This window comes from Actinia tenebrosa, unplaced genomic scaffold (assembly GCF_029948245.1).
Source record: "Actinia tenebrosa isolate PJP-AT-01 unplaced genomic scaffold, QUT_ActTen_1.0 PGA_scaffold3__52_contigs__length_22856419, whole genome shotgun sequence".
Classification (NCBI taxonomy): domain Eukaryota; kingdom Metazoa; phylum Cnidaria; class Anthozoa; order Actiniaria; family Actiniidae; genus Actinia; species Actinia tenebrosa.
This window is the reverse complement of record NW_028292580.1, coordinates 18,415,041-18,435,980: the sequence shown is the minus strand read 5'-3', so window position 1 is coordinate 18,435,980 and position 20,940 is coordinate 18,415,041. Positions and strand designations below refer to the sequence as shown.

General features: G+C 39.9%; 4 protein-coding genes across 5 annotated transcripts in view; 3 read left to right on the top strand and 1 right to left on the bottom strand.

Annotated features, from left to right (window-relative positions):
- LOC116304931 (histamine H2 receptor) overlaps window positions 1-20,940 on the top strand; it is a 109,061-nt gene that overhangs the window by 43,144 nt on the left and 44,977 nt on the right. The gene's annotated exons all lie outside the window — the stretch shown is intronic.
- LOC116304934 (uncharacterized) lies at window positions 7,062-16,052 on the top strand. Of its 2 annotated transcripts, none has more exons than XM_089034973.1 (4): window positions 7,062-7,195; window positions 13,153-13,248; window positions 13,752-13,845; window positions 15,197-16,052. In XM_089034973.1, the coding sequence occupies exons 1-4, from the start codon at window positions 7,118-7,120 to the stop codon at window positions 15,871-15,873; spliced, it is 945 nt and encodes a 314-aa protein (XP_088891099.1). In that variant the 5' UTR covers window positions 7,062-7,117; the 3' UTR covers window positions 15,874-16,052. The 2 variants fall into 2 exon arrangements, with proteins under 2 accessions (XP_088891099.1, XP_088891098.1); XM_089034972.1 differs by lacking the exon at window positions 7,062-7,195 and adding an exon at window positions 12,759-12,939 and having other exon boundaries at window positions 15,197-16,046.
- LOC148908796 (uncharacterized) lies at window positions 7,583-12,783 on the top strand. Its single transcript, XM_089035240.1, has 2 exons — window positions 7,583-7,779; window positions 7,871-12,783. Exon 2 carries the CDS (start codon window positions 7,969-7,971, stop codon window positions 12,781-12,783), a length of 4,815 nt encoding a protein of 1,604 aa, XP_088891366.1. The 5' UTR covers window positions 7,583-7,779; window positions 7,871-7,968.
- On the bottom strand, window positions 16,801-19,647 carry LOC116304935 (uncharacterized). The gene is made up of 4 exons (XM_031714735.2): window positions 19,410-19,647; window positions 19,015-19,110; window positions 18,392-18,485; window positions 16,801-17,977 (listed from the first exon to the last, which is right to left on the bottom strand). Exons 1-4 carry the CDS (start codon window positions 19,491-19,493, stop codon window positions 17,520-17,522), a joined length of 732 nt encoding a protein of 243 aa, XP_031570595.1. The 5' UTR covers window positions 19,494-19,647; the 3' UTR covers window positions 16,801-17,519.

Genomic DNA, 20,940 nt, shown 5'->3' with positions numbered 1-20,940 from the left:
ACTAGTTTAATCAAATAAAAATGATCCCGAATATCGATGCAAATCTCTGTGCGGTCGTTCATTGAAAGTGGCTGGTTTTTTGATATTTAAAAAGGTCATGTCAGATAGAGTGAGAGTCTTGCAAGTTTGTTTAACTTTTGATTAGAGACGAATGTCTGACAAAACAGCTTATGACAAAAATGAAGGGCGTTCGTCGAGTTTTGAGTTTTCTTTCTTATATTGTCTGTCATAATTATTATTTCTTACATTCCGTCTACAGTAGGCAACACTTTGTAACACCTTCGCTCCCCTACTTTATCCATACATTCTGTGGTCGCAAAACATTTCACCACCCATTTGACTCTCAAATTTATAGAGAAAATAAAATACTTTAACTTTCTACCTATTTCAGGACATATCGTCAGTAGTTAGGATATGGCTTATGGCGATGTGTTGTTACATTTTAAATGAAGGGTTTTAACGGTCTCTAGAATAACACGTGCCGTCCCCATAAACTATTCATATTAAACATCTCATAAATCTCAGCTCACTCTCATGTTAAAAGGTTAAAGGCTACTTTTTAAATGAATATTTATCTTATTTTCTATAGTAATACTTGGTATTTGAAACTATCTAGATTAGCTTTGTTGCAGAAGATTCGGAGTCATTTTATCGCTATTAACATCCACGAAACCGGAGTAAAAAACATTTTGTAATACTAGGTTTTTAAGGTATTTTTGATAAAGCCAAAGCTTGACAAAATGGCAGTTCAAAGTTAACTCGCGGTTACTCTTAATGTGTTACTCTTGACTTGCTTGTTAATAGCATATAGTATGAACCTGCGTGGACGCTACAGTCACACGAAAAACTATTGTCATTAACTTTAAAATGGGCTATCAATGAAATGAAAAAGTAATGTCGCAAGCACACAACCTGCCAGAAACTTTATCTTGATCAAAGCTGGAAAAAGATGAGTCTCTTATATTCCAAAGTATGGTCTAATGTAAGCGTGCGTGTTAGCAACATAATTCGCTGAAATTTAGTTTATCTTTCTGTTTTAAGCGTTTTATAAAATAATTTATTTTTAGAGACAAAGTCCCTTTTTGAATATTCAATACTCTTTATATTCTTTTCATTTGTAGTATATTCATGAATAGAATATATAGTCATTTTCTTGTTTGATTATTTAAATATTATTTTATACTGTCCTACTGCTAAATGTTCTTTGTGCGTGTGCCGATTATATAAAACTTAAACCTGAAAAAACATTTTCTATTCCCGGCTAAGCCGTTCAACACACTAGAAAGCGTGTCAGACATAAATAAAACGATCATTCTGCGCATGCGTGGTAAATCATTTCCATTACCTAATGACCGTTTTCGTAGATTACAAAATGAATTACGAAGGTTTGAACCTAAGAATGAGAATAAAAGTACTTGCGATATAGCAACTCTTTCAAACGCGATAATTTCCACTGCAATAACAAAAACTACAAAGACTTTCCTTTCATAAAGACAAAAAAGCCAATCAGTAGAATAAACGAGAAATTGAAGGTCAACGAAGTTAATTAATCTCACTCTTCAAAATCTATTTTAAAATGTGTATTGCTACTTATGATGAATAATGCCGTCTGGCTGCGGCTACTTGGGTCATGTATGTAGTCAATACGATGCAATATATTTTTGAATCCCAAACTATTGTAAGCTTACATGGCGGAGAACATCTTTTCGTTTTGTCGTGAAGGTTTTTAGTAGCCTTACTGATTGTTTTCACAAAAAATCAGTTCACTTCATCTGTGTTTAGTTATTATAAGAAGAATAAGCGACTGTTAATGGTCTAGATAATTCATAGTGTGCAGCTTGAACTATAAGATTCACTAAAGGTTGCTTCGAATCTGTTTATATGATCAGTTCTCAAAGACAATCGTAATTGATGGCATTTTAACGAAATATGACAAAGAAAAACTCAACTGGACTATAGTCAATATACTCGTAAAGATTAAATGAAGTTATATTTGAAAAAAAAAAAACACTGAAACTATTACGCATTAGATAAATGATGTATAAGCACAATAACAGATACGAGCATTGGCAGCAGGGCAATAGTAGGAAAATGAAAAGATTGCAACCTCATGAAATTACGCACCAAGTGAAGATTCTAGAAACAACTTCGAAAGTGCTGGTTTGAGTTAGTTATATGTAACTTTTAAGTAGAATCACTGAAAAAGGACTAACAGTTTACATGGGGTAATAGAGTGCATTTTGTTTACTCAAAATAAAAATGACAAAAAGTATGAGTGGAAAACTTGAAAATCCATTTTTTCTTGCAATAACATTTTGTCTACATTAAAGAAAATATCAACAAATTTCAATGACATATTAATTTGTAGCCAGTAAAATTCTACTGTGCACGAGGTTCTTTTATTGATTGCGGCTGCCGTATTTTCCAATTAACGGCTGTTTGCACAGTAAGCAGCAATATTACCTTAAACAACGTGGTTGCTTTGCATTTTGTGTTTACCATTAACGAAAGTTACATCTGCTGTCAACCCTGCTCGCTCGGCTGGAAAAGGTTGTTTCAAAATAAGTCGCAATGAGGTGGAAAGCAAAAGGTGCATCGAGTATGGCATTGAAGCATCAAGCACGTGCAATCGAATGCATTGTGTGGGCGCAACGGGGCTCTCAATGCACAAGTTAGTACGTCTTTTTGCAGCCAACGTGGTTGGTTTTGGCGGCTTTCTTGAAACCCTTTTTTCATGTGTGTCTTGGCATCTTTAAGTCCATGCCTCCAAAAACGGTTGCAGCTTGAAAGCTTCAAATTATTTCTGTATACGGCATTTTTTGTTGGTCAGTTCATTTTATTTTTTGGATGAACATATGTAAAACTGAAAGTGAAATAACCTAAAGGGCCTACCGAGCGAATTTCTTAACTTCGCCACCGAAAAAATTAAAAGACGCATGGTTACGAAACATTCGTTGACATTTCGTTTTCAGGTTTCATTTTCTTCTATAGGAAATGTCTTGAGTGTAATTATTGTTCAAAAGTGATAAAATGCACGAAAAATTTGTTAAAATGGCACTGCACTTGCAAACTTTAAAATAAACGTTTTATTGTGTGCTATTTTATCAGCAGCTGTTTTGGCGGTGTTTACCGCGTATGATCGTTTTCTCGGCTCCTTCGCCATGAGCATAATTTGTTAGGCACAATGCCAAGATATTAACAATTCAGTGTCTTTGAATAGAGACGTTTGGCACCAAAGCTCGAAAACAGGAAATTCCATCAGTTGAAGTGGCCTTTTGTATTACACGAGAGCATGCTTGAAAAATAGGAGTATTTTCTAGGCACCTAAAACGTGGTTCAGCTATTCAAAACATTAGGGCGAGGGGCAAAACGCATAATAAAGACATTAACCTTCCATGTCACAAGGAAGTTGACTTAAAAATGATTATGAACCTTGGGGAAACATATCAGAAAGTATTCCTTAATGCATAATGAGCTAAATTACCGCAAATAAAATCACACACTAAAACCTAAGCTTCAACTGAGCCATCATCTTTATTACCTAGTTATAAGAGGTCATTAATAGTTGTGCAATAGAGCAATAAAACGTATGAATAATAATACCATCATGAAACAAGAGTAAGAAAAAATTTAGCTAGTTTCCATGCCGAAGCAATCACCGTTGACCATGGGAAACCATGTCGAAAAAAGTGACTTTTTAGAGGCATTTTAATTCATAAACACCAAGAAATTAACGTAGACAGTATTTCTTGAAATGCAGTAATTGCAGTTCGAACGAGCAAAAATAACCAACCAGTTTTCGCAATTGCCCCGTAAACCAGACGTTTTAAAGGCATTTGCCAGTGCTCTTGGTCCTCCTCAGATAATGTGTGACATAAATCAACCTTAAAAAGATTAGATTACAAGTTTAGGCTTTATATAATGTTTCTTGTAAAGAGAGGCTCAAACATTCAAATTACTTTGGTATGAAATCGTCACGTGCTAATTTGACGAACCTAGGGTATCAGTTCAACTAACCTTGCCATGGATCTCAACACCAGTACCTCACGGCCAAAAATGGCATATTGCAAATGGTGGAGTCTGTTTTGGCTGGATTGCATGTCATTATTACTAATATCATAATTATTATAAGGAAATACTTAGCCCGAAAGACTTTAGACGCCAGGCGTCGACTTCATGCACAAATCACTGTTGGTTGATGGTTATTTTATTTTATTGATAAGTACTACAGATTGCAAGAATGGATACGATCTGCTAAAGACATCCAATGTCTTTTCTTTTATATTTATTCCTAGTCTCATCCTCATATTGTATCTGCGCTCAATTGTTTCATAGATTATTGAAAACCACTCTAGTTCTTAGGAATGGATGTCAATTGGGACGTGAGTCCTGTTTCCTTTTCCACTGAGTCACAACAGTTCTTTCTTTCTTTATATGATCTATGTTTTGTAAAATTAATACAACAATTGTGACAAATAAACTAAACTAAACTAAACTAGCAGACTGCAGTTATCAACAATGATAAGAAAAGGCATTTTTAATATGGACATATAGTGTTCAAGGGTTAAGAAACGCGAGGCCGATAGCGTTATATTGCATGCATTAATAGTACGCCTTGAAACATGGTGAAACATCCTTTTATTTGGGCGTATCTTTAAGCTATTTCCGTCAAAGGTGCAGTCTAATCTCTAGCCATTACAATTACAATTTCCTCATGGATCAAACTCTCAAATATGATGTTGACTGCTCAGTGACCACAGCCCAGCCAGCAGGAAGTTGGGCTGCTGAAATCAAACATCTTTCCATCGTCCTAGACAAGCCTGGATAGGAGTGTCGTGTGATGAGTGTATCTGAGCGGAAAAAGCAACTGCTGTAGGAAACACAGTGTTACTATAAGTAACGAGCCAGGCGACGAGACAAAATCATTATTAGCGAATTAAGTCAAGTGCCATGGAGTGAAACCCATGCTGCTATGCTGTAACCGCACCCATGCATAGGCATCACACACGTTGTGGAGCATCTCAGATAACTTGGGTTTTAAGTTCATATCACAGTTTGAACAAGTGGGTTTTTAGGGGAAGTTCTCAATAGTAAGCATTATTTTCACTCTGAGAGCATATTACAAACAAATAGCGAAAATTCTTGTTGCATTGAAGGCTTAAGTTAGAAAGCTAGATTATTGCTTTTCCTCTTGAAATAGATTTATTGTAGTGTATTGTATCGTATTGTATTGTATAATTACACTTAATGTGTCAAGGGGGCGCGGTTTGCCCTGTCTTGAACAGGAAGCACGTTTTCGGTCAAGAAAGATTGCTTCCACGTGTATCTGGTAGGCGAAAGAGATTTGTTTTTCTCAAAAACAAATTAAAAATGAGACCAGCATGTACTCACGGAGCTGTCGACTGATATTCTCGTTTTGTCTTGTTCTTAGTATATAAACACTCCTTTCTACCACCTCTTTCTCTTTTACTCCGACGAAGGAATAGCGTCCGAAACGTCAGTTTTCACGTTGTTAAATTTACCCTTTTATAATTACTGTTTTATTAGAAACACCGACGCAGCTCACACTAGTTTTTAGCTAGTTATCTCTTGATATTCTCGTTGTTGTTTTGCCTGTAACGTATTGATTCACTAAACCGAGGGCGATGAAATGAATTTACTGGTAAAAAAAACCCCCGAGACGTGAGTTAGTTGGTAATGCTCATTGGCCTTTGGACATGATTTCATGCATCATCATCATCGTCATCAACAACATCATCGTCATCATCGTCATAGCCATCATGACCATGATTGTCATGTCCAAAATGATTTATCATGCATTATTTCGGTACCGGAAATTCGATTGGTCATATAATACACAGTTGAGTAGAAGACGTATAGACTGCATTATACTTTTAAGTATAAAAATTTATAACACCACATGCCATGTGTACAGGAAGGGCAACTCAGCTCACCTCAGCTGCCTGCAGTAAAATTTTCCGTGATAACCAAATGTTTTGGTTTAATGGGCAAATCGTCAACCGTGTCGAGGATCTGATTGAATACTCTGGTCAGCATAATGATTCATGCTTCAAAATTAATGTTTAAAAATAAACCTACTATTTCTAGATATAGATTATATTATTTAAATTGCGAAGACTTGTCTCTTTAGTTAAAAAGCAGAAAGCAGAATCAAAAGTTTATTGGAAGAGCCATGTTAATTGCACATTAAGGTCGCGTAATCCACCCGAACCATATTTTGATCTTTTTGAACCAACATCTTGTTTGCTAAACATTCACACTAGTCTTCTGTCATGAAATTGTAAAACCCCCTTTTAACTCCTATTAACACACAGGTTATAAAGAGAATAACAATTTCTACCAGCTTCCTTTTAGGATACGTTGAAGCAGGTCCTGGAACTTATACTTATTAATGTATTCATTCTCGGGTTTTCATACCGTGGGAATATTTCGAAGTCTATTGTTTTCGCATTCGTAGAACAGCGTGTCCATGGGTCGTTGTGTAAAGCTGCACAATAGAAACAAAAGTGTTGATTCAAACTACCTGCTGTGATCCCTTCCTTTAAACACACGTTCCTACGTTTGTTTCAGAACTGCTAACAAACACAAGCTGGTCAAGCATACCATCTAGCCCGGGGGCTCAAAATCAAATCAAATATTACTTTATCTCTGATACACAAGGCCTCTTCTTGAGAACTTGTGGGCAATTTTTAATTAGTTTTGCTTTTCAATGGACTTTTTAAACTTTTAATAGAATAATAATATACTGTAAATTAAATTCCGTCTTTGAACCTTCGAATTCTTTATTAGTTGGCACAAGACTTTTGTCCATGGAGCCAATCGAAGAGCGAGGTTTTGAATGGGTCGCGCGCCTTTTTCCATTGACAATTGCCATTCATTAGTCAGAAGTATGTACACAAGAAACACCAATCACGAAGCCGGTATCCCACGAGTGTGTCAGCTAATAGTTACATTAAATGTTTTAATAACCAACTGAGGTTATAGTGATCAATAACAGTCAATATATCAATGCAAAAAGAATGAAGAAACCCATTGAATTGTGCCTCCTGTAGTCAGGAATCTAAAACACCGCACTTGGTGTTGTCTGCTTGAAACTATGGGGAAGGAAAAGAGAACGGAAAGATCACAACGGAACAAACTTCATTTACATGTGACTCAAGATATCAAGCGTAGGGTTAGTATATTCGTTTGTAGCACTTGTGTTCTGATTACCCAGTCGTTTTAATTTTATTTTATGAAGTCATTTACTTGATCCTTCACACTTACGGAAACTAAATCATAAATTAGCATTTACCACAGTATTCGTTTAGTTAACAGACATTACTTATTCATTGATTAAACTCAAGTTTTAAGATTTGCAAATTTTGATGACTATCAAACGTGTATTTATAAATACTAGGAATTCCTTGATTCTACAAAGACCAGTTTTACAACTTGCTGAAAGAACGGCTTGAATCGTTGTAGCTCTTTTGTCAACGACTTGTTTTAGTAAATTTAAATACTTGAGGTACTCAAGAACATAATGGTCCAATCTCAATTTCTACGTTAATTCGTTGCTAAGGTGCATCTTACAAAGATTTTGAAGAGTCTACGGTCACTTGACACTCATAATAACATTAACATCAGGCCACCGGAAACGGTGACATGAGGTCATCTGATATTCTCGAACAATCGTTGACTCACGAGGAACACACGTTCATATTGTTACCGTTCTTTTATATCATTTATAAGCATTTAGGACCTGATTACTTCTTTGTTGTAAGTACTTTATGATTCAATGGGACTATTATAGCATGTTAATCACGAATTACCATTTATATATCATGTATTTGTAATCATTATTTTGTAGAATCACTTCTGCATCGTCATCGTAATAAAATAGACAATACGAGCATCGAGGGGTAATTCTTCATGCAGAAGTGATTTAACAAAACCAAAATAGTAACTATGGTCATAATAAGTTGCTCTGTCCCGTCGTGTGACTTCAAAACGGCCGATGGCTCAGAAGAATTGGTCATCGCCATACTAAAGAACCACAACCTAGCACATCAAACCAATCAAGCGACGGCCGCTGTACCAGCGCCCACGCCAAGCGTACGTGCCCCGTCCCTTGATCGACCAAAAATTGATGTCGGCATATCGACAGAAGAATGGAACATTTTTGTGAGAAGATGGAACGTCTTCCGCACTGGCTCAGCCATCAACGAGGCCACAGCACCGGCCCAGCTGTTCCAGTGCGCAGGTCCCCAATTGGGAGATAACATCCTCAAAACGAATCCAACCGCCACCTCTGGCACTTTGGAGCAGTTACTAGACACGATGCGCTCCCTAGCAGTCATTCCTGTGGCAACCGGCGTATTGAGAACTGAACTACTTCAGCTTCGACAAGAGCGCGACGAACCATTTCGCTCCTTTGCCGCCAGAGTCAGAGGAAAGGCAGAAACATGCGAATTCTCCTCAAAATGCGAATGTGGAAAAGACGTCGATTACACGCCTCACATGTCACGTGACGTCCTCCTAAATGGGATCGCCGACCCAGATATACGCCGCGAGATCCTGGGAACCAAAAAAATTATCCAAACACCAGTGAACGAGGTAATCTCACTCGTCGAGAGCAAAGAAAAGGCCCGCAATGCGTTACCGTCATCTAGCCTATCAGCCATGTCGTCGTTCCGTCGCCAACAGAACCCACGAACTGACACCCCGGCCACAACTCCACCACCGGTACCATCTCCCACAGACCAGTGTAAAGAGGCTACATGTCCGGACTGCCAACAAAGGTTCACAATATACACGGTAGGAGCAAGGGGCTGGAACACCAAGCCCCATCAGGTCTGCATCACCTGCTATCGAAACCGTCGCCGCAGCAAACGCACGCGAGGAACGCCCTCAGCCTCGACATCCGCAGTCCACGCCAGCCAAGACCCCGAACAGTTCTCTCAGATGGCGGCACTCCATCAACATCCAGTCCGCCCTACACGACCAAAGCGTCGACAAAGGAAACGGCGAAGGACGACACACAGTTCCACCGACAACCACGCGCCGATTGCACTCGACCATCATATCTTCTCAAAGGGTGAATGGCGCCGGGCACGCCTCCAAGCTCATCCCACGATCAGCATCAAGATCAACGCCGATTCCCCAGCAACCGATACCAGCAGCAGTCAAGGGAGTACGTACACACCTCAAGCTGAAGTATCAGCCGTCGCCGATACCGGAGCACAGTCAGACCTATGGTCCCTAACAGACTTCCTGGCCAGCGGATTCTCGCGGGACATGCTAACCCCCGTCAGCCTCAGTCTATCGGCAGCCAACCGTTCACCGATCCCCATAGAGGGTGCTTTCTTTGCCAAACTTACCAGCAGGAATAGCACCGGAAGAGAGGTAACATGCCGCTCTATGGTATACGTCAGCAGCGCAGTGAACACCATGTATCTATCATGTGAAACGCTATTCAACCTAGCAATCTTGCCACAAGATTTCCCAGCAAGTGCCCGCAGCTCACATGTAAAATCCACGAGCCAAAACACAGACGCAGCCAGCCACGCCTCAGATGACGCATGCTCATGCCCTCGTAGAGCAACAGCCCCCAGCCGACCGTCGGAACTGCCGTTCCCATGCACACCTGAAAACAATGGAAAGATGAAAGCTTGGCTCTTGGACAGATATGCCTCATCCACTTTCAACACATGCCCTCACCAAACCTTGCCACGTATGGAAGGACCAGCAATAGAGATTCACGTTGACCCCAACGCAACTCCAAAGGCCTGCCACACCGCAGCTACTATACCCATCCACTGGCAGCAACAGGTGTACGACGACCTCATTCGCGACGAAGCTCTCGGTGTCATCGAAAGAGTGCCATATGGCGAGCCTGTCACATGGTGCCACAGAATGGTCGTCACTAGAAAACATGATGGTTCACCTCGCCGCACTGTCGACCTGTCACCACTGAATAAATTCTGCCAACGTGAAACATTTGCTACCGAATCGCCCTTCCACCTTGCACGCCGGGTACCCAAGGACAGTTGGAAAACGGTCACCGATGCCTGGAATGGCTACCACAGTGTCCCTCTACGGCAATCTGACCGCCATCTAACAACGTTCATCACACCCTTTGGGCGCTGGCGCTACACGAGAGCACCACAGGGATTCCTCTCATCTGGTGACGGATACAACCGTCGCTTCGATGCCATCCTCTCTAGCTTCGACCGCAAGGAACGCTGTGTCGATGACTTGATACACCACGATGCTACCTTGGAGCAGCACTGGTGGCGGACCATCGACTTGCTTTCACATCTGAGCCAAACCGGAGTCGTATTGAACCCAGACAAGTTCCAATTCGCCAGCAAATGCGTTGACTTTGCAGGCTTCAGGATCTCTGACTCTACCATCGAGCCGCTACCGAAGTACCTGGACGCCATTCGGGACTTTCCCTCGCCCTCTTCTACTACAGACATCAGGAGCTGGTTTGGGCTCGTGAACCAAGTAGCCAATTATGCACAACTACGTGACACAATGTCCCCATTCAAGCCATTCCTCAGCCCTCGGTGCAAGTTCTCATGGTCTACAGAACTTGAGGACGCCTTCCAAGCCTCCAAACAGGCCATAGTCGATGCCATCCGCAAAGGGGTCGAGATATTCGACATACAGCGTCGTACATGCCTGCGTCCTGACTGGTCCAAACGTGGGATTGGGTACTTCCTACTCCAGCAACATTGCGACTGCCCGTCCGGAATACCCGACTGCTGCCCAGGAGGATGGAGGATCACCCTAGCGGGATCACGCTTCCTATCCCCTGCAGAGCAACGCTATGCAGCCATCGAAGGTGAAGCCCTCGCTGTCGCATGGGGCCTCGAGCAGACCCGCTACTTTACACAGGGATGTGACAACCTCGTGGTAGTAACTGACCACAGGCCACTGACCAAAATCCTTGGCGACCGCACGCTCGACGAGATAACTAACTCGCGGCTCTTCAGACTCAAACAGCGAACGCTCCCATGGCGCTTTGACATTGTGCATCTACCAGGCAAGCTAAACCACGCAGCCGACGCAACCTCACGACACCCATCGCCATCGGGATCATACAGCTCACCAGACAAACAAGAGTCGATGTTGATGGCCTCAATCCGCAGTGAAGCAATACAACTTGGCATGATCTCATGGGCGCACATAGCACAACACACGGCCACCGACTCGTCACTCAGCCGCCTGCTCAACATCATCGAGCAAGGTCATCAAGCGTCCTATCAAACCGATCCTGAGCTTGCAGCCTTCTGGCCACTGCGCGAGTCCCTCTATGTGAAACATGGTGTTCTCATGTACCAGGACCGGGTTGTGATCCCCACATCCCTTCGCCCACAAGTCTTACAGCATCTCCACGCAGCACACCAGGGTACCTCGACTATGGAACAACGCGCCCGCATGATCGTCTACTGGCCCGGAATGACAAAGGACATAAAGTCAACCAGAGACAGATGCGTGGATTGTAATAGAAACGCACCCTCACAGGCGTCACCACCGCCCATACTATCACAACCGCCCTCAACCCCATTTGAAGCAGTGTTCGCAGACTTCTTCACCTACGGAGGCCAACACTACCTTGTGGTGGGAGATCGCCTGTCAGGTTGGGTGGAGATATTTGGCTCACCTTCCAGCACCAACCTCGCAGGTGCCAATGGTCTGATCCGCCATCTTCGATCATTCTTCGCTACCTTTGGAGTACCCGAAGAAATCTCTAGCGATGGGGGACCGGAATTTACAGCAGGATGCACAGAAGTCTTTCTGCGCCACTGGGGTATACAGCACCGCCTCTCCTCTGCTCACTTTCCCCAGTCCAACGGCAGAGCGGAAGTAGCCGTCAAGACCGCAAAACGTCTTTTGATGTCTAACACAGGGCCATCTGGGAACTTAAACCATGACCGCTTCCTGCAAGCCATGCTACAGCTGCGAAATACGCCCGACCCAGACTGCAGCCTCTCACCAGCAGAAATTGTCTTTGGACGTCCACTACGCGACACCCTATCCTTCGCCAACCGATTGGAGAAGTACTCAAATCCTAATATTCGACCACTCTGGCGCGAGGCATGGACAGCAAAGGAGGAGGCCCTGCGCACCAGGATGTCACGATCAACAGAATCTCTCAAAGCGCACTCTCGGCCTCTACGCCCACTATCGGTCGGCGACAAGGTCTTCCTTCAGAATCAACAAGGACCTCACCCAACCAAATGGGACCGCTCTGGCACTATAGTCGAAACAAGGACACATGACCAGTACATGGTAAAAGTGGATGGCTCGGGACGACTAACGCTACGAAACCGTCGCTTCCTCCGTGCATACACGCCTGCAACACCACGAATCGTCACAGAGCCTTCCCCACACAGACAACAAGACAAAGAGTCAGCTGAACCAAAACCAATTCCACCCGCTCAGCCGTTACACAACACTGCAGCACCCCAGGAAATTCAGCAAGACCAAGATCCACCCCCCCTCATGGAGAACAAAGCTCACGCACCATCAGACGAAGAGGCCGCCTCACCCGTGACCCCAAGTGTCGACCCATCCCCGGAACCATCACCACATCAACCAGATCAGCAGACACCAATTCACCGCCCTCGACGAAACTGTGGCCCACCCAAACGGTACGAGCCTGAATCTGGCAACTGGATCCAGCACTCAGCCTGCTCATCCACAATGCCTTATGGACTCCCAGTCTTGGGGGGGGGGGGGGGGGGGGGGGATGAAGAGTCTACGGTCACTTGACACTCATAATAACATTAACATCAGGCCACCGGAAACGGTGACATGAGGTCATCTGATATTCTCGAACAATCGTTGACTCACGAGGAACACACGTTCATATTGTTACCGTTCTTTTATATCATTTATAAGCATTTAGGACCTGATTACTTCTTTGTTGTAAGTACTTTATGATTCAATGGGACTATTATAGCATGTTAATCACGAATTACCATTTATATATCATGTATTTGTAATCATTATTTTGTAGAATCACTTCTGCATCGTCATCGTAATAAAATAGACAATACGAGCATCGAGGGGTAATTCTTCAGATTTGTTTATACCTGATTCACAGCCAAATATCAACATTCATCATGTCTCTCATTTCAGCAACTGAAGCCTATTACAGAAAAGATTCGACGAGAACGAATCAACAACAGCCTACATGAACTAAAAGTTCTTGTCCTCAGCGCTATGGACAAAGATGTAGGTTATAATTATTTACCTTGTATACGTAGTCACATGTCTGTACTATTATTTCTGTACCATCATAATAGAAACGGCAATAAATCCCAAGTTGTGACGGTATACACCTATTTCAAAAACGTCGGTCGGATATCTAAAATTTGAAATCTGACATCGAGTAAGACGTGCAAAATGTAATGTATTCACAGTCTTACAACATAGTTTCCTTTTAGATTGAAATTTGAGTTAGAAATTTGTTTTTTTCGTATCTTATCCAGGAAACATAAAAGCACAAAAATTCTGTTCAGTCTAATCTGAGGTTTCGGGCCGACAACGTTTTTTGAAATAGCTGTATGGGAAACCTGTGGTTATTGACTGCGAACCTCGGACCGCGTGTGCATTTTTAGAGTGGACGGGTATTCTATAACCTAGGGTCCAGTAGGGTACTAGAGTTTGGAAGAATGAGTAACCAATATCCTGATGTAGTTCGAGATGCTCAATAATGTTTCATGTTATTTAATTAGGTGCTGCAATATGCAAAAATGGAGAAAGCTGACATCCTAGACATGGCGGTGAAGTACATTAAATGTATACAAACAGCGAAACAGGAATCTAGAGGTAAAAACTTTATTGGTTGAAAAACAGCATATAAGACCGGGGAGGGAATTTGTTACATCTTACTTTTTTTTTCCTTTTTTCTTTCTTTCTTTCCTTTTTTTTTTTTTTTTTTTTTTTTTTTTTTGATCTTCCATTCAATCATGTTTTGATTAAGGGGTCAATGATATGGCAAATTTCAAAACTGTTTGGATGATTAGTGACGACGGTGTTTGCCCGTATTAAAAGTCTGATGGGATTCCCGCAATTCATTCGATTCAGCTGAATCTGCCCACTTCGTTAGCTAATGTGTTCCCATTAATATATCCTTCTCATGCTTAATGCCTTGTGCTGTGATCTCTATATTAATACTACGTGCTACGGAACTGCACATCATATCACTGATTACAATATAAATAAAGATGCTACCACTGTTTGTATTCTACATGTGGTTGGCGAATACCTCCTCAGTGCTTGAGAACACTTTCAGCCTCAGTGGACACGCTTACTCAAATATTGACCCCTTAGTGCTATTCTCGTCATTACAATCTTCATTGGCAGTATTATACATAACCACAACCGCAATGTTAGGATTTAAGTCAGACAGCCGAGCTAGGGGACTTATGAAACTAATCGTCTCCCACTCCCAGTTTATCAATTGAAATGTATATTTGAACTTGATTGTTGGGGAGAAAAACATAAAAATCCGGAAAATTTTTTTGTGCGCATTAAAGAGAATTAAAGGCAGGAAAGCAGTTGAAAAGCTCTAATCAAGGTCAAGGGAGAGCGCTAATATTATTTTCATAAAAAGTTTTTTTGTGATTGGACTTAACTCCACTAAAGCCCCATATTTCCTTTTTATGATCTTTAATTCAGGGTCCTACTATTGTAGGTTTTAATTAAGGCCAGTAAATCTTTTAAGCTCAGCTCACAGCAGTCACAGGGCCGTAGCTACAAATTTGTGATTGGTCCGGTTTTCGTAGCCTGCGTGCAGCGCAGTCTAGGTTTTCGAGGTTTTTGAGTTTTTCTTACATTTTAAAAATATTTTTCTTATACTTTTTCACCGAGAGTTGTTCCGGTTGAAACCGGACCAACCGTACCGGTGGCTACGGCCCTGGCTTACTAAAGCTTCTTCACAAACATGATGAAAAAATGAGGGCAATTTTCTTGTATCTAACAAACTTTTGATTCATTCTTCTGCTGCCTGCTGACTTTGCAGAAATTTCAATGAACGATTGGCACTTAAATGATTAATTGTCTAATTAATACATTTATTTAAAATACTGACTTGGGTTATTTTATTTGTATTAATAGTAAACTCTTTCACTGGCAAAAATTGTTTGTTAAGACATTTTTTATTACTTTGATTTATTAGATGGAAGCCTTGGACCACCTCAGGGAAATCATCAAGCATCTCTATTGACCTCACCACCAGACAAAGCTACAATTAATAATACCTCACGCCGACAATCAAACACTCCTGATATTGATTCTGAGAGTTTTAGGTCTGTAATGATCGGTCTTGTCCAACCTGAAGTCCCTGAGCCTTACCTACTATACAATACTATGGCAACGACAAAGAACCACGCTTCATCTTCAATTCCTGCTGATTATGCACTAATACCTTCGTCTAGTTTTAATAACGATTTACTTCAACCCATTACGACCAAGAGGCAGGGAAGTAACTCACCTACTTGCGACAAGATAAGTTCTTGCTTTTCTAGCCAGTCGTTGGGGAAATTCGACGAGACTTTAAAAATGCGATCCCCATTGACTGAGAAGAAGTTTAATGTCTTTTCTACTCAACCCTCAGATATCAAGAAATTATTATTACCCGTAAGCTTGGAGAAAAGGCAAAATACAAGCTTGGAAAATCAGAGCCGTGTTCGTTTACCTGGGATGGAGTGCTTTGTGAAAGATACTTATATGGCTGAGTACTTCAAAGAAAATCAGATTTACAATAATGACGTTTTGATGAGCCAACAAAGGGAATTAGAGATGGACCAGTTTGATAGTGGTCAATATACACTTCCACTGTGGAGACCGTGGTGAAAACGACTGATTTTTATAGTATTTATTAAAAGTTTATAGTCAATCAATGATTTATGTTTTATTTATATGATTTGTTATTATGTACAATGAACTCAATTTATGATGTAATTTCCCCTAATGACTTGTAATATTTTAATTCTGTTCATTTATTTTTTACGGCTCGAATTATGTATCTGTCTGAAAAAGCAAGATAGAAGAAAGAATATAATGTATATATGTCGACAAAAGTGTAAATTTTTATTATGGAAAAATAAACTTACTTTATATCATAAGAAGAAAGTCAAATGCGAGAAATACAGGAAGTTGGGATGCTTTGGCCTTCTTCCCCTCTATTAACTATGTTCAAACTGATTAGTTTTGGAAATGAAGTTAACTAGACTGTATACATTTTAAGATATAACTGTTTCTCGGAAAATGAGTGACGACTTTAGAATAGGGTTTTTAAACGTTGTAAGGTTTGAGGTACTTTTAAAGAAGAATATGAAAGTTGAACAAGATAAAATTAATAACAGATTGAAATACTGAGTGACTCTGCATTTTTAACTTTCATAAGTCATCACTTTTAACTTGAACGAATTACGTAGTAACTGACAAATATCATTTAACAATATTCAGTTCATCTATCATAATATCACATTAAATATAACTTGAAAAAATAGTTTTAATTAATTTTTGCTATAATTTGTCTGATAATTATTGACATAGATAGCAAGTCTAAATTGTTTTATGAGCTTCTATAGCCGGTTTGGAAACTCGTGATGGCGTCGTGGTCCTTATTTTTTTTGTGGGTGCTTGAATTTCTTAATAAATGAACAGGGCTTCAAATAACTACTGACATTGAACGAGAATGATCAGAAGGTAACTGGTCCGCTGCTAACGGCTGACTAAGCTTGAGAAATGTTTTGAGCTCCAGCCAAGAAAGCAAAATTGTTTTGAATTTTTTTTATTTCACAGCAGGAATACAGATTAATCGAGGCGTTGTCATCTGTGGAATTTGATTATAATTTCAGTGGTTTAGAATTGGGATCACCCAAAAATCCTTACATCAATAGTCCGATCAACATTATGTTACTACAATTTCAATTTAGGTTTCAATATTTGATGCATAAACGTTCATGTATAATTCAAATACGCTGAGTAAATTGGACGTTCATGTCCATAAAGTCCAAGGAAAAGACGTGCATTATTTTCGTTGGCCATTTAAAACTCAATATTATTTTTTATATATACCCTATCTTTATTTTCTGATTTCTAAGACATTGGAACAAACATTTCAATTCATGCAAAATTCAATACCCTTGGAAGAAATTTACCCCTATGTACAAATTCAGTTGCCTTAAAAATTAAGCAAGTTATTTTTCGACGCAATTTTGTTAGCGTCATTTGAGAATAAATTGAATTTATTCTTTTTACATTTTTCCCCTTAGAAATACTATTTACCCAAATTTCTATCCCATGCGCTAAGTAATTGTAAATAACTATCATCGCTGACGTGAGCTCCAAGTTTAGCTGCACAACAAATTTTCTTGTTTCACGCATTGATGCCAAAAATCCACTTAGTGTAAACAAATATGTACAGTTCAGGAATTCGAACAATTATGAAAATCCAATTCAAAGATGCGTGATGCATCCAATCGCAAGTCAGTTCACCATGGCCTCCACATAGGGGGGTTAGGTATTATTTGTCTATCACTTGCTGTGGGTTTCGTGTTGACTAAGTTTTTCGTTTCAGTGAGTGTCTCGTAAACACTTTGCAATTTTTCATGGGCGATTGCTTTGTTGGTTGTCGTAGAAGGTGCGTTCGTTAGTGATGCTTTGTTGGATGGTGAAGGCGGGGGCGACGGTATAGGCACCCATACGACAGTCGGAATCTTTGGTGTGTTTATTCTAACTGGTGACGTAGGTAGAGCAGTGGTTGGATTTGGAAGAATAAAAGTAGGAGGCTGAGTGCTGACGTGCGTGTTGCCGTGGAAACCACCTGGAACATGTGCAAAAACCTTGCCATGCATCTGCATATCACCAGGTGAGATGGGTGTTGCATGTCGCATCAATTCTATGGCGCATTGGTTGTAACCAGCTCTATACTCTGCCCATGACATAGGACCTGGAAAAAAATACAAAAACTTTCTTTTACTATAAAAGTAGGAATTGTTGCTATTTGATAAGGTCTTCAGTCCTGATTCGAGCATTTACCCAAGCGCACAAATTTCTTTAAATGCAGAAAACAGAAACAAAAAAAAATTCACACTGGGAAAAAAAAGGGTTTGATTTGCTCCGGAATTGTCTGTCCCCAAGCCCCTCTCCTACCGCGTTATCACAGTGTGCGACCGAGACCAAAGAACGCGGAAAAAATCCTGATTATGAATATGTTAGTTGCCTTTTTCAATGCCTCGTACACTTTCTTTGCATGACCTTATCCTTTGCACAAATGACAACAAACCCCTACACATAATTTGCATAATTTCGATTTTTCTAGTTTGTGGGAAAAAAGGGGGGGGATAATCAAAAGTCGGCTTACCTCGTTTCGTTCGTTCCTGTCTATTGATGTCCCTCAAGAACTTTACTGTCATCTCAAGAATATCAGCTTTTTCCATTTTTGAATATCGCGAAACCTAAACAAAAATCAAAGCACAATTCTTAATTACTGGACCGAAGAATGGCCAATTAAGCTGGTTAAACCATAGGTGTTGTTGTTTCTATAGAACGAGTCTTTTTATAACTGATGTTTTGATGGATACCAACAATAATATCCTCTTGATTTACGAGCTGTAAATTTAAAACTTGTCTCAAAATATCAATCATTTTGAAGGAAACACTGAAGAACAAAACAATGGATTTTTGATGGGAAATCTTAATCCTAGCAGGTCCTGACGTCATCCCATCGGCAGGGTGGTATTTTGATGGTGAATAACTATTTCCATAATGTTCTTTTGATAGTTTTTGAATATAAACTAATATTCTTTTTTCTAGATGTATGTGTCTATTCATCGAAAATGAAATCGATTTAACTACAAGAGTTCCCCAGAAACTGCTTCGTTGATTTGACTTGTCTACCTGTCTGTGTCTCAGTCTATTCGTCTAGATCCTCGTCTCATTTTCTAGAACTTTGTCAGTTAAGTTAACAATGCATTCTCTACTTACGTCCTTATTCAAGGATTCCAAAACCAATATTTTCATTTCGTTTAGACTAGAATTAATTCTGTCTCGTCGCAGTTTCTCCATGAGTGGCTTCTTGGTCTGCAATGAATAAAAAATCAAAAAATCATCAACCTTCTTGCATAATTTAGTATTATTTAAAATGTGCTTAATTTTCAGAAGATGTGTGAAAGTTTTCGTAACATTGCATGCATGGATTTGAAATTTAAAAGAAAAATTCATTACTTCATTTAACAGTAATGTTTACTAGAGCTAATACTACTTGTACAACACTTTCAAGAAAAGTTTCTAAGTTTTTTTTTTTTTAGTTTCAAGTTTGAAATTCCTAAATTATTGCTTAAAAATCATTATAATTTTAATCAAAATGGTATTTAGCTCACCTTTCTTCGATCACTGGCCATTTTGCCCACAAACTCATGAGGTTCAGGAAAGGTTTCCGAACTCTTAACATTAATAGTGGCCATTTCTTTCGAGGTGTTCTCGCGTTCAGTGCCAATTGACAAATGATTCCAAAGCCGTATGGCCAATGTGTATATCAAATTCTCCCGTGGGAAAAATGCTTAAGCATTGAATCATCGATTTTAAATATTTGTAAACACTTAGTTAAAAACAATCATCTTAACAGGGTCATACAATCAGCATTAGAATCCACAAAGCCTGGACCGTGGGAATGACTAGCTCTGATTGGCTGCAATTGTATAGTCACACGACATCTCAAAGAAACAAAGCGCCAAAAAGCCCATCAGCGCGTGACGAGCGTGAGACTGCTTTTCCCTTATTGGCTGAACTCAGACAGCCCTACGTCCTTAATTAGTTCAGAAATACGCCAATTGGAGTTAATAAAACGGTCTTTTTTTCAAAAGATACGAACTGTTCCGCCTAACAAGATTAAACAACTTACTCCCATTAATGAACGCAAACAAAGCGAATGAAACGCATTGAACGTTTTTTTCTTCCTTTCTTTCTTGATTCCATTTGAACGTAAACGAAATCGCTTAGATAGTGGATTTGAGTCTTGACCGACATTTTTTCTTTCTCAAGACTTGATCACCACGTGTGGGTTTATAGAAATGGCTTTTGTGTCTCTTTGTGTACAAAACTTTCCGATACTTTTTGTTCGAGGTCACGAGATAAAGGAACACCATTAAAATAACAATACGCGGGTGGATTTTCCCACGGTATTGTTGGTTTGGAAGGGAATGTATTTCGTGGCAAAGAGCGTCAGCCAGTGTTCAAGTAAGCTGAGAAGACAAGGAAATAATCAACCATCAAATAAAAGCCACTGTCTTTAGTTCATTACAAAAAGCAAAAAAGTACGAACTTGCTTGTGTCTTCTCAAAACAAATATGATGAACAACAAATGCTTCGTGTTGTTATTCCAAGGCCAGCTTCCTGTTTTTGATTTCTCACGAAAAAAAAAAAAAAAAATTCAAAAGGATGATTTGAATTAGTTGGTTTACGATTACTCGAGTAGCAGTTTTGTCTGGCTTGGCTGTATAAAGTTTCCACACAGTTTGTTTGCCTTAAGAATCAAAGATAGATAAAGCGCAAGCTTTGTTGCTTCTCAAGTTATAAAGATTTTCATTAAATATTAAAACCAAAACATTGCTACTTTCACGTTTAAAACTCAACCACATTTTCATTTTCTGTATATTCAATAATTTCAGTTTCCGTTCAAAGACATTATCGAGTCTAGTCTATGAAATAAAGTAATTTTTTTTTTCTTTGTGGTAGGAGAACTTTCATTTCACGATTGTTCCAGAGTGCCACAATAGATTAGCATTCAAATAACAGTTACGTCTCAATTTGGAACCAAAATGAACTGAAGTGAACAGCATCAGCTATGTTGTGCCCACAGATTCGTCTTCAAAGTAGCTGCAAACGTACACATAACGCACTTTACTTTACTTT